Below are 12,766 nucleotides of genomic sequence, written 5' to 3' on the forward strand. Positions count from 1 at the left end.
CCTCATGTTCGCTTCAAGCTGCCTGGCTGCCGGCCGCCATCTTGGCTGGCAGTTAATTTGCATATCGCCCTGATTAGCCAATGGGAAGGTTAGCGGATGTACAGCTAAATACCATGTTTCTCTTTTATTAGATAGGATATCCCAATAAGTTCTCCTCTGGAACCTCTAGCCTCCACATTAGTCATTATTTGAAATAGTCATTTCCAAAATCTAATTTGTGTCCAATGGTTATCAGATAATTTCCCTCAAGTTGTAAGTGCTACAAGGGTAAGGACTGTATCCTACTCCTCATCTCCACAGCCCTAATACATAGTATCCAATCAGATAGGGTGCACCAAAATTCTCTTTAAGGAGATGTGTGAACGTGTCTTAACAGTTTCAGTTTCATCAAAATGTAACTGAACTGAGATTCTTCCTTTTCTTAAAAGGTCTAAAAGGAAAGTACTTGGAAGAAAAGATTCTGGGGACATGTCTGTTCGAAGCAAGTCAAGAGCTTCCCTTGGCAGCAGTAGCAGTAGCAGCACTGGTTCTGTCACTTCACCCAACAGCAATGTGACCACCGCCAACAGCCAGAGGTCTCCTGGCCTTATCTACCGAAATGCTAAAAAGTCCAACACATCCAATGAAGAGTTTAAGCTGTTACTCCTCAAGAAAGGCAGTCGTTCAGATTCCAGTTATCGCATGTCTGCTACTGAGATTCTGAAGAGTCCCATCCTGCCTAAACCTCCTGGGGAGCTCACAGCCGAGTCTCCCCAAAGCACCCATGAGGCCCATCAGGGGACACTTGGGGCCGAGGCATTGTCCCCACTCTCTCCATGCTCCCCACGAGTTAATTCAGAAGGATTTTCCTTGAAGAACTTTGCCACCTCAGCATCAGCAAGGGTTGGACGTTCTCGGGCTCCTCCTGTGGCCAGCAGCAGCCGCTACAGTGTCCGCTGCAGGCTGTACAATGCGCCCATGCAGGCCATCTCTGAGGGGGAGACAGAAAATTCCGATGGGAGCCCACATGATGACCGATCCTCTCAGAGCTCAACATAGGTAGCCCGTGCCAGACTGGCTATCAACGGTCAAAACCCTTAGTCTATGAGTATGGGGGAATAGAACAGAAAGCTAGGGAGAAGTCAGCATGTCACAGGGTACCATCACTTACTACCAATGAATTCCTAAATATTTGCTGGGGAAACAGAAGGTGGTTTGGTCTTTTTTTATTATTTTCCATGTTTTAAGTAGCTGTACTGTCTTTCATATTTTTCTTTAGCTTAGTTTGATTTACTCAATGCCATTCTTTTTGATAACATAGAATTTTAAAATGTCTGCTTTTCATGAAACCTAGAAAACAATTTTCCCAGAGCTGCCTATTCAGAAAAGAAAACCCTCACTGTCATAATTCTTAAAAAGATGAAATTACTCTGGAGGTTTGGTATTTTTTTACATTAAAATGAACTAAAGCAAAATTTAGAAGAAAGAACTACACACATGTAAATACCATATTTTTGATAAAAATGTGTAAATAGATTTATCAATGACAAGTGGACATGTGGCCAATTATCTACTGCACACCAACTGTTTATAGAACATAACAGATAAAGTGTAATAATTGTATTCTGTGAATACCATTTTCATATTAATTACCATATTTAAATGTCCACCAATATGATTTCTGCGTGATAAACCTCATATATGAATTTTAAACTAGTGAAATAAAGGAAATCTTGAGGTCATATACTGAAATGTGATTAATTTAAAATAAGGAATTCAGACCTAACTATTTTTGTGACAAATTGCAGCACCAAACAAGCTAATAGTTATTATCATGTGGCTATAATTTGCCATATGGTAATTTGGACAGAATGAAAAGCATGCTTTTGATTTTTTAATCAATGAGAGAAATCATCATTCTCAATACAAAGCCCTGAACAACAACATTTGACAGTGTCCTTTAAACTTTAATTTTTCAATGAATTGCTTTAAAGAGAATGAGCAGGGAAAACTAGTTAATTTTAGATTATGTTTTATATTAGGCTCCCAGAGACATAAAAAGTCATAATCTAATGACTATAATTTTAAAACTCCTTAAACAGTCTAGAAATTAGTTCCAGGTTCTTTAACTAACAAAAATAAAACATAAGCATGCTACAGAATTGTTGATTTATCAGTAAATACCTGCAATGAGTTTTCAGTGAAGCTTCTCTCTGTGCTGATGAGATTTGTTCTACCTAAAAATTAACAGAAATGACACTGTGAACAATGTAGTTGGGAAATAGGTATGTGTATATGCATTATTTATATTCACTGTTAAGCTGGGAATGGGGGACAGCTCTGGTTCACAATGCTACATACACCTGAGTTTTTGTCTGATTTTACTATATCTGCTTGATGGCAAAAGGGGAGGGGTGGTGGGTGGGAAAGGAAATGTCAGAGCAAATGCTTTGATAAAAAATGAAGGCAGGGAAACAAGCTGAATTACTTGAAATTACTTGAATTTTCTTGTCTTAAAATGGAAAAAAAATGTAGTTACAAGTTGAAATCTGCAAATAGTTTTTACACCTCTGATTTTAACATGAACTGATGTTAATGTTTGAAATGTCAGAAATATAAGTAGTTATATATTTAGAATATGTTTTGAATGGGAAAAGGTAGCAAGTGGAGAGAACTAAGGAGGGATATGGCCTATAAAAGAATAGAATGCAATTAGAATGAGAGAACATACCAGAGTTACCAAGAAATTGATATGCATCTGGCTTTAAGCTTATGCAAGTGGTATTTGGGAAAGTAGGATGTGTGAAAAAGGGGGTGTGGTTTTTATTTCATTCATGCAATATGAAGGGGGAAACCTGGTCTAAGAAGATGCTGTATTTCAAAAGAAACACTTTCTAAGATGTTACAGATTGAGAATTAGAGACTCTGATTGCTGTTGGGTTTTTTTGTTTGTTTGTCTGGAAAAAGAGAACAAGTCTGGCTTCTATTTGTTTTCACTATCAAATTGTGTTACTTAATTTCTTGTCATCCTTGTATGTAAAATGGGTGCAGGGGGTGGCGGGGTAGAGGAGGGAGAATGTGTATGTGTGTGTGCATGTGCACGTGCGTGCACACGCACGCTCTTGGGCTGGGATAGATAAGCTACCTGGTAAAGGGTACATTTGAACATTTATGAAATGTTATACTTTTTATTAAAAGAAATATGTTTGGGGTTTGAAAAAAATGTACCATCATTTCTCATTGGAACCCATGACTTAAGAAAACCAACATGGTTTGACACCACATGGGAACATGAATATCTTTTTCTCATGCTTTGAAAAGTACATTTGGCAAAATTTTAAAAAATAAAGTTTTTAGACAAATGTGGTAAGAAACAGTCATTTCCAGTCACAATAGGTTATCTTTTGTAATTTTCATAAAAGCAGTTCGTTTGCAGTATGGCTTTGTATAGTTAGGGGGGTTTTAAGTGTTAAGAAAGGTATGTGGGCTTTAAAAGTGATTCTAAAGCTTGAATAGAAACATGAATTGGCTTTAATAAATATGTCACCTTTTTATTATTGACATTAATTTAAGTAATGGTACCATGTATAGCTTAAAATACATATTGACTTGAATTGTGAGGCAATAAGATACCTTCTATATGTAATGATCACAAAACTAACCCTTATAATATAGTTTTACTTATTTTGTTTACTCTAAAAATCTATAGCAGAGTTTCTCTATTTTATATTTCATAGATTTAAAAAAAAACCAAATAAAGATAGATTTTGAATTCACTGTGGAAAATACTATTGAGTAACAAACTAAGTAAAAAAAAAAAAAAAGCAAGGAATCCCTTAGTAATCTGGAATATTCTACATGGCTTTGTTACATAGTATATAAAACCAAGATTTAGAGGCTGTCTTCAACATCACTGCCATCTTGAAGCAGGGTACACACATTAGGTATTGCAAAAAACATCAATCCAAAGTTTTCTTCTGTTGTTTGCACTGATGCTAATTTTTTGTGCTTTTAGGTTTATACAACATGTCTATGTTGTGTGGGGGAATTTTTTTCCTTACTCTTTGATTTTTTTTTTATGTTTTGGCTAAGTAGAGGACATGGACTAGTTATAGCAAACAAAACACACTGTTTGCTCTTGCCAAAGGTCAGTGAGTGAGTACATTTGCTGCAGTGGTGGCTGACTTAGAAAACTAGATCATGACAAAAAGATTTAAAACTATGATGTGTCACTATTTTGGTACTAGAACCAATTCATGCTGGCCGAAAAGACAATGGTTTATGGACTTGCATCCATTTTGTATTTTTGTAATATTTGTAAATATGAACTTTTTAAATTGTTGCAAAAAAATGGTTTCTTTTGTAAGATGTTTTCAACGTTTACATTCAATTCAAGCCTTTGTATATTTTAGAGCTGTGCAACACTTTAAGTCTTGTATTTATTTTTAGTAAAAATGGTGACAGTTTCATTGTGAACCCCTTTAAAAAATGTACCAGGAAAGTTTGATTACCTAGAAAGTGTGTATTGAAACTGCAAATAAACGTGACTGCAATTAAATTGGTTTCTCTCTTCATTGTTATATAACTGCATTCTTGGGGATTCACAAACATAAGCATTTTATACGGAACTGGACATCAAGGAGGGGAGACTACTATGGCAAAACTATGAGCATAATAATAATAATAATGGTAGTAATAATAATAATAATAGTGTTTCTACAATGGGCTCAAATCTTGCTTTGTATTTCAGAAAAGAAAGAACACATTTCCAATGTTGGATATACTTTTCCGTAGCCCCTCTCTGGGCTAGGAAAAGATTTCTGGCTTTGAAATACTCACCTTTAGTTCTGATAAGTACTCAGACTGTTCCACACTGTTCCTTCTTCCCAAGATGGGCAGCCTCGAGAATTTATTACATAGCAAATTCATGTGCCAGATAGTGTTCTAAGTGCTTTGCTTACTCCAACTCATGTACTCCCCACATCGTGCCCATTTTACAGATAGGGAAACTAAAGCACAGAGCGTTACTTGACTTGCCCAAAGTCATAGAGTAACTAATGTTGGGGCTGAGATTCCAACCCAGAAAATTTGGCTCCAGGGTCAGTACTTGTAGCAAACCACAATTACTAAGGTTGATCGCTATGGCCCCGCCCCTCTCCCTCTCAAATTCCAATACTGATGAGCACACTTAGAATCCAGTCAAAGTGTACTTTAGAGGGAGCGGTAGGAGAGGAATTACGTTTCAAAGAAAGCTTCAAAGAACCAATCAGTGACAGTGGGAGGGCACAAGCCTAAGTGCCACAAACCCGAGAGCTGCCTCCACAACCCTCCGAGAGCTGCCTGTGACAGTGGGAGGGCACAAGCCTAAGTGCCACAAACCCGAGAGCTGCCTCCACAACCCCCCGAGAGCTGCCTCCACACCCCCCCGAGAGCTGCCTCCACAACCCCCGAGAGCTGCACAATCCCCGAGAGCTGCCTCCACAAACCATCCCGTGAGCATGCGCGAACAGCTCCTGCCCAGTTCCAGAAGCCCCGCCCAGCATTGGAGGTTGCAGGATTCCAACCCTTTTCCTGGGAGGTCGCCCTAGCAACGTCCTGCTGTCCAATGTACGCGCTTGCCTCGACGGTTGCTGGACGTCACGTGGTCCTGCTCTCCGCACGATTTTGAGTGACTCCAAAGAGTCTTCGCCATAGCATCTCAGAGGGACGAGCGCGCTACAGCTAGTCCGTTCCTGTGTCTTCTGGAGGCTGTTTTCACCAGATTTGTCACCAGGAAAGGTTTATCCAGCGATATTTCCCCTCTCCTTGAACTTTCTTGTCTTGGGTGTGGGTGAGAGAGCAGTTGAGTGATTTTAATGCCTTAGGAACTCCGGGGAGGGGTCAGGTGGAGTGTGTGTGGGTAGTTCGGGCTGGTTCCCACTGGTTCCCATTGCCGCCCCGGGATGCTGGGGCGTGTGAGCTTTTGTGATTTGACCACTTTTTGAGTAGTTGGTGCTGACCTTCAAGGACGAGTTTATCTTTTTCATTCTCTTCCTTGGCATATCAAGACCTTGTTTTTGAGGCTTTGATGGTAGCTGTGTTTGACCAAAGATGTGCAGCGTCGCTCTTTTATTGTAAATACGTAAATAAGGAAAAAGAAAGATGTAGGTTGTGCAAGGTCTTTTGAGAACTTTGTTGGGGATCGTTTCCCTCCTTCCCTACCTGGCTCTCCTGGAATTCAGACTAGTTTTAAACTGGTTTAACATTTACAATTAGTGGTTGTTCAGTGTATTGACACAGTTTGTGTGTGTGTGTGTGTGTGTTTTAAATCCTCGCTCGAGGATACTTTTTACTTTTTTTTGCGAAAGAGAGAGAAACATTGTTGCGAGAGAGAAACATTGTTGCAAGAGAGACACATCCACTGGTTGCCTCCTGCCCACACCCCCACCCCTGGTGGGGTAGTACATGACCTTGACTGGGAATCAAAACCTGGACTCTCTGTTGCGCAGGTCAACGCTTTAACCACTGAGCAAAGCCTGCCAGGGCGACATCGTTTTGTTTTAAAACGTTTTGGATTGGCCTGGCTATTGTAATCTGTCCTGTTTTGCTGTGTATTCCTTGCAGTTTGTTTTCAAGTGAAAGACCACTTTCATCCCTCACCACTGTGAAAAGTTGATGGCAAGTGAATGCCTGTACCTTGGGCGCAGAATCTTCAAATGTCTTTTGAAAAATGCCTTTGAAATGTCTTTAATGTCTAAAAAAGTCATAAAAACTAGGTAGCTTTTTGGTATTATGTTGTCAAGAACTTAGATTTTTTCTATTGTAAAATATGGATGAGCTTCATTTTTAAGTTAATTCATTTTGCAGGAGTTTGAATTTAATGGCTTATATTAACTAGTTTTGCAAAATCTAATGGCTGAACTCTAAGAAAATCTTGTGCAAACTTTAATTATTTACCTTGTGGGAAGAAATGAAAGGAAAACAAAGTTTATGCTTTACCTGCTATGAACCAGATATGATGCTGATTGCTTAACTGTGTCATGTGGTCTTCACAGCCCTGTGGAGTAGATATTATTCCAACTTTACAGATTAAGAAATTAAGACACAGAAAGATTAAATACCTGCCAAAAGCAAAATATCAAGTTTTGCAATTTGGTCTTGGGCTTGAGTATTTCTTAAAGCCCAGTTATTTTTCCTGTGCCCTGGTACTTCAAATTTGTTTATAATAAATGGTTGCTATATCTGCAATGTCCAGATGCAAAGTGAACCTGATTTACATGTTATAACCCTGAGGATTTGTTGCATGTTACACATGTGTTCCATGATGAATAGTTGGGAGGATGCTGTGAATACCCAAATAATAAAATAATAGTAGCCAACAGTGGGTGCCTTTGCTATACTAGTCATTGTTCTAAGCATTTAATCCTCATAACTCCATGAAGCTTGTACTAATTTCTGTCCTTTACGCAATGTTATGGTTGTGAGATTTGTCCTTGTGCATAGCAATAGTTAATTTCTTCTCATTGCTGTATAATCTTCCTTTGTTCAAAACATCACAGTTTAATTGTACATAGCTTGTTATTACTTGTATCAGGAAAAATACACATAGTATAAAATAATAAAATTTGGTTGAAGTTACAGCTCAAATTAGATATATTTTATAACTGCATATTTCCCACAGTGTTAGCCTACATTTATCTAACTTGAGACTTAATTCTCCCTTCATTGTGACTGTCATTAATGGTCTGGCTCTGGATGGATAAATAGAATTAGCACTCTCATGTATGTCCCCCTTCTAGTGCCATGATGCCAGCCAGGGTTCAAATCCTTACTACAAGATATGATATGATTGCATTGCACTCCATGTTTTTTTCCTATTTGCAGTTAAATGACCCAGAATCATAACCAAGCCTACACAATTCTGAAAGATCTTCAGCTGATAATTTTATATACATTTATTTAGGTTTAATATGAAATTTAACTATGGAAGCAATCATAATCTTAGAGCTGAAGTGACCTTAGGGATAATCTCAGCCAGTTTTCGCCAGTCAGATGAAAAGGCGGTATCTCAGGTGGTCTGCCCAGCCCACACCCTGGTGGAGACCCAAAGTGGAGCAGACTCCTGACTCACATTTGAAGGCCTGCTGGAGTTCCTTTACAAAAGCAGTTAGGAATCTTAGGAATCATGTTGCCTTGTTTCCAGCATTTAATCTGTAACCTTTAAATTGTGAAGCATTCAGTTCACAATTTGGAATTGTGTTTGATCTTGATTCTCATTCCTATGCGTGGTCAATGTAGTTCTTCAAGCTTTAAAGGTTTATTCTAAATCACAAACAGGAAAATTCTAAAATTCAACCAGGACTCCAATTTGAGTTGGCTTGTGAGAACATATCCATACTAAGTTTATTAACGTAGTATGTAAAGTAACATTTTTATGCATTGCTTTTCAGGAATAGAAGGCTTATCAGTCCTAGGTGACCAAGCATTTCACAAATAAACCCTCCAGCAAGTTTAAGAATAATTAGGTCCAACTCAGAGAGGTGAAGTTGCTCCTATTGCGCAATGATGTCTAGCTGCTCCAGTGAAGTTGATGTGGTTTGTATTTCAAATTGAAAAAAAATGTGTCCTCGTTCTTTTCATTGTGCTCTATTTCTTTTCTCAATTGAATTTAATTTCAAGCAGAGACTGTAAGTATTTAGTTCTTGACAGTGATCTATAAAGCTGCTGTGAACATTCATGTACAAGTATTTTGTGAACAAATACTAACAGTTCTTTTGGGTAAATGCTCAGGAATTGAATTGCTTGATTATATGGTTGATGTAATTATAACTTTACTAGAGGCCCAGTACAAGAAAATTCGTGCACTGGGGGGGCCATCCCTCAGCCCGGCCTGCTCCCTCTCACAGTCTGGAAGCCCTCAGGGGATGTCCTACTGACAGGGAGGAGCAGGCCTACGCCACAGTCTGGTCTCCCTCTGCAGAAGGTGACTTGCCTATCAGGGGAAGGCACTGCCCCCATCACTCCCTCACTGCTGCTGCCTCTGGCCTCCCTCTGTGGGAGGTGACCAGGCCGATCAGGGGAAGGCAACACCCCATCATGCCTCTGCTGCTGCCACTGCCTGCCAGAGGCTGCCTGAGCCTCGGCCCTCACACCCACTGCAGCTTTCCTGAGCCTCGGCCCTCACAGTGGCAGCCATCATCCATGGCTTGCCTGAGACTCAGGCCGGCCCTGGGCAGCGGCTTGTCTGAGCCTCGGGCCGGCCCTGGCAGCAGCAACCACCATCGGTGGCTTGCTTGAGCCCTGGGCCAGCCCACCATCGGCGGCTTGCCTGAGCCTAGGGCTGGCCCTGGGCAGCGGTAACCGCCATTAGGGGCTTGCCTGAGCCTTGGGCCAACCCTGGGCAGAGGCAGCCGATGCACCTCCTGGTCAATTCCCCGCCCTGAACGCAGCATCAAGTCCCCACCCACCCACGTGCACCTTGCAGCTCATGCAGTCCTGCTCACCTGCACGCGTCCGCTGCGCATGCAGCCTCCTGGTGATCACTCGTTGCGGCATGAGGGCATCAGGACATGAGGGCGTGACAACCATGTAGGCTTTTATTAATATAGGTGAGAATCTGCCAAACGGTTTTTTAGAATGTTTATGGTCTTGTACATTCTGTCACATTGTATGTTTCTTGATCCCTGAAGTTGAATACAAAAATATTTTTAAGGTATATATATAATTTGGCTCAAGAGAAAACACATTATTTACATAAGGGTGTAGATATTACTGCCACCTAAGTGGTATAGGCAATTTTTTAACTTATATCAGTCCTAACACTTTTTATTTTTGGAAATAATGTTAACTACCTACAGAGTCCATTTTTTTTCTGACATAATTATGTGAAAGCACTTGGGTAAGATGGTAGATTTTTATAGGTACTAATCTATAGTAATTCCATATTATTTTGGTTATATCTTTTGAAACAGACATGCATAGCTTTAAAGTATGCTTATTTTAAAATTATTCCTATAGTTCATTCTTAAAATAGAGTTATTAAATGAAATTTAATGGTTATCTATTTATTTAAAACATTCCAAAAACATTTTAAGGTGCTCTAGAGATAAATTTATCAAGAAAAAGGTGAAAAAATTCAGAAGTACAGATTGGTAGTTACTAACTAGTCATAGGGATGCAAAGTACAGCATAGGAAATATAATCAATATTACAATAACTATGTATGGTGTCAGGTGGGTACTAGAAATATCAGGGTGAATACTTTGTAAAGTATATGATTGTCTAATCACTATACTGTACACCTGAAACTAATACAGAATAATATTAAATGTAAACTGTAATTGAAAAAAATTAAATTAAAAAAATGCTTCTGGAAAGAAAAAAAAAAAGCCTTGGTAAAAAATTATGTAAAAGTACCTAGAATTGAAGATGTTTTATGATTATTGCTTTACTAGCAATAATTAACTTATATGCTATGGAATAAAACAAATTCTTTTTAATCAGAAAAATAAGGATTTAATAAAAAGTTTTTAAAAAAGAAATAGGTACTTAAGTGTTTACTATTTTGTCCACAGAGTGGCACTGTTGGATGGTTTAAAAATCAAAAGCCATGTAACATCGTTCTTTGTGGTTAGAAATATTTGCTGTTATAGCAGTTCTGGTGCCAAATTACTAGAAGACTAGTCTTTCTACCCTGAGGTACACAGAGGCTGAGCTTGATATAAATAATATCTTAAGTGTAGTTGGGTTAATGAGAAAAGAATTTTGCAAGTACATCTTTTCTTGTACTCATAACATTTATTTACAATGGGCAAAGGTCCTTTAATACCACAGATAGGATTTTGGAGTTTCTTTAAAATGAAATTGAAACCTTCAATTTATCTTTCATTTCCATCTTTCATGTTTCCTTTTAATTTATGAATAAATCTTCCTTAGGTAAAAACTCGAATCACTACTTGTGATGATGATAATGGCATTCTTTATGCATATCAATCAAAGGCTGGATATGCCACTGTAAATGTAAGTAATAATTGCCACTTGCCAAATATAACACAACCGTTTTAAAGACAAATATTTAAATTCTTCATATACTATAGACCACCTCCAAACCACCCTCAAGAAATTACTCTCTCCTAATTTTTTTTGCCCCCTTTCATTAGACAATGAACATTTAACCATTTTACTTCCCTTTTTCTTATATAGTAGGAAATTGAGAGCAACACTGATTTTCAGTACAAAACTCTAAATGTAGGTCCTTCTGATGTAATAAATTATTTCCTTACTCTCTCAATTAGTAGTAATCGTTTCTATTATATTAATGTGGGTTTTTCTTTTATTTCAATTCCGATTTATATTAAGACTTCCGAAATTCTAAAAAGTTAGTGAAAAGTAAAAACAATGTAATTAAAGTGTTTTTTATCATTTATGCTCAGTTTGGCTCTTACAGAAGTAAATCATTAATACTTAACATTTAAAATCTTAGCAGCAAAATGCACAGGCTGGCACATCCTCTGAAGAGCGCCGAAAGACAGTTGTGGATATCCTAAGTCATTGCCAGGTACAGAAGTTCTGTCTGTCAAATGTAGTTTTTTAAAGTATTAAGCTGAACTTCTCTTTATCATATAAAGCATATAATTAGTTGACATTTTACTGTATTAAATTGTGACTATCATCCCATTGTGATCATTTTTAAAAATTCCTAGTTCAAATAGCATCTGTAGGTGAAAAATTTGAAATACCAATATGTAGATTTTATAGCTTTTTTTTTCAAAAAAGCCCTTAACTGATCAAATGTAGGTATGTCCCTTTCATCTAGATTTTTCAATATTTAATTTCTCCAACATGCTCTTTCTAAAGAAATTGGCTGATTTGGATGAAGTTTAGAATATGTCTAAATGCATTTCAAGAAATTTAAATTGAAAGAAAATGGCAGCCTAATTATTTTAAAAGAGTATATCTTACATAGTTTTGAGGGGATTTTGTTAAAATTAGCATGTTGGTAGAGATTGATAGATACATGTAATTATCAAGGATTTTGTGAGCTGCATACCCTAGAGGTAATATACATTTATAAAAAATAAATGTTTTTTTTAACATACCAAGTGTCTTTAATAAAATGAGTTAACATACTTTGAAAAGTAAAGAATATTTATGTGAGTCTTTATTATTTTTATTACTGAGAACAGAAGTAAATGCTTAAAGGGGACATAGGTTCTGATTTTGAGTAGGGCTATCCCTGGCCTGCCTTACATAAGTATTCATGAAGACCTAGGTAGACAGTGCTCTGCCAGGGTCTTCTGAGCAATTGTGCAGGATGTGGTGGGATGTAGCATCTAGGATAAGAAATGCTCAGGTCCCAAAGTCACAGGCCTGGAATGGGCCATAGGGATCCACTCTATTTCTCCTAACAGGCCAGCTCTCTCCTTTCTTCAACTCCTTCCCTTCCCAGTCTAGACCACAAGGTGCAGCACTTCTAGCTTTTCTTTTTTATTCTTGCCCAGCATCCTCTTTAGTAAAACTCCCAGACCTGTGCTGGCTGGGAATCAGAGGGGAGAGCCTCTGCTGGGACCTGTCCACTCCCTGGTAATCCTTCAGCAGCTCTCTAGTCAGCTCCCTCTCCCATACCCCTACAAGCTCCAGACACCCCAATTTTTGCTTCTTGTTTAATGGAGAAAATGGGGGACATGGAGCAGAAATCATCTCCAAGTTCTAATTCCTCTCCCCACAGCCAACAAACTTTCCTGGATCCATTCCTCTTCTGATGTCTTCCTCTGTAAGACTAAGACCTCTGCTGGTTTCCTCTGACCCT

General features: G+C 38.3%; 2 protein-coding genes across 4 annotated transcripts in view; both read left to right on the forward strand.

The window, feature by feature from the left end:
* NHS (NHS actin remodeling regulator) overlaps positions 1-4,527 on the forward strand; it is a 101,526-nt gene extending 96,999 nt beyond the window's left edge. Inside the window, 1 exon segment of the mRNA XM_006779608.2 lies at positions 429-4,527. Within this exon segment, the coding sequence (XP_006779671.2) occupies positions 429-1,038 (610 nt within the window). The 3' untranslated portion in view covers positions 1,039-4,527.
* A 1,020-nt stretch (positions 4,528-5,547) lies between these two features.
* Positions 5,548-12,766, forward strand: part of SCML1 (sex comb on midleg-like 1 (Drosophila)) — a 13,981-nt gene continuing 6,762 nt past the window's right edge. The window contains exons 1-4 of one of the 3 annotated variants that reach the window (XM_015567626.1): positions 5,548-5,757; positions 8,409-8,553; positions 10,894-10,977; positions 11,441-11,515. In XM_015567626.1, coding sequence (XP_015423112.1) covers positions 8,521-8,553; positions 10,894-10,977; positions 11,441-11,515 — 192 coding nt within the window. In that variant the 5' untranslated portion in view covers positions 5,548-5,757; positions 8,409-8,520. Of the gene's footprint in view, positions 5,758-6,382; positions 6,735-7,200; positions 8,554-10,893; positions 10,978-11,440; positions 11,516-12,766 lie in introns of those variants that run through there. The other 2 variants (XM_015567627.1, XM_015567628.1) reach the window with 2 other exon arrangements.

Source organism: Myotis davidii, unplaced genomic scaffold, assembly GCF_000327345.1.
Source record: "Myotis davidii unplaced genomic scaffold, ASM32734v1 scaffold604, whole genome shotgun sequence".
Lineage (NCBI taxonomy): Eukaryota > Metazoa > Chordata > Mammalia > Chiroptera > Vespertilionidae > Myotis > Myotis davidii.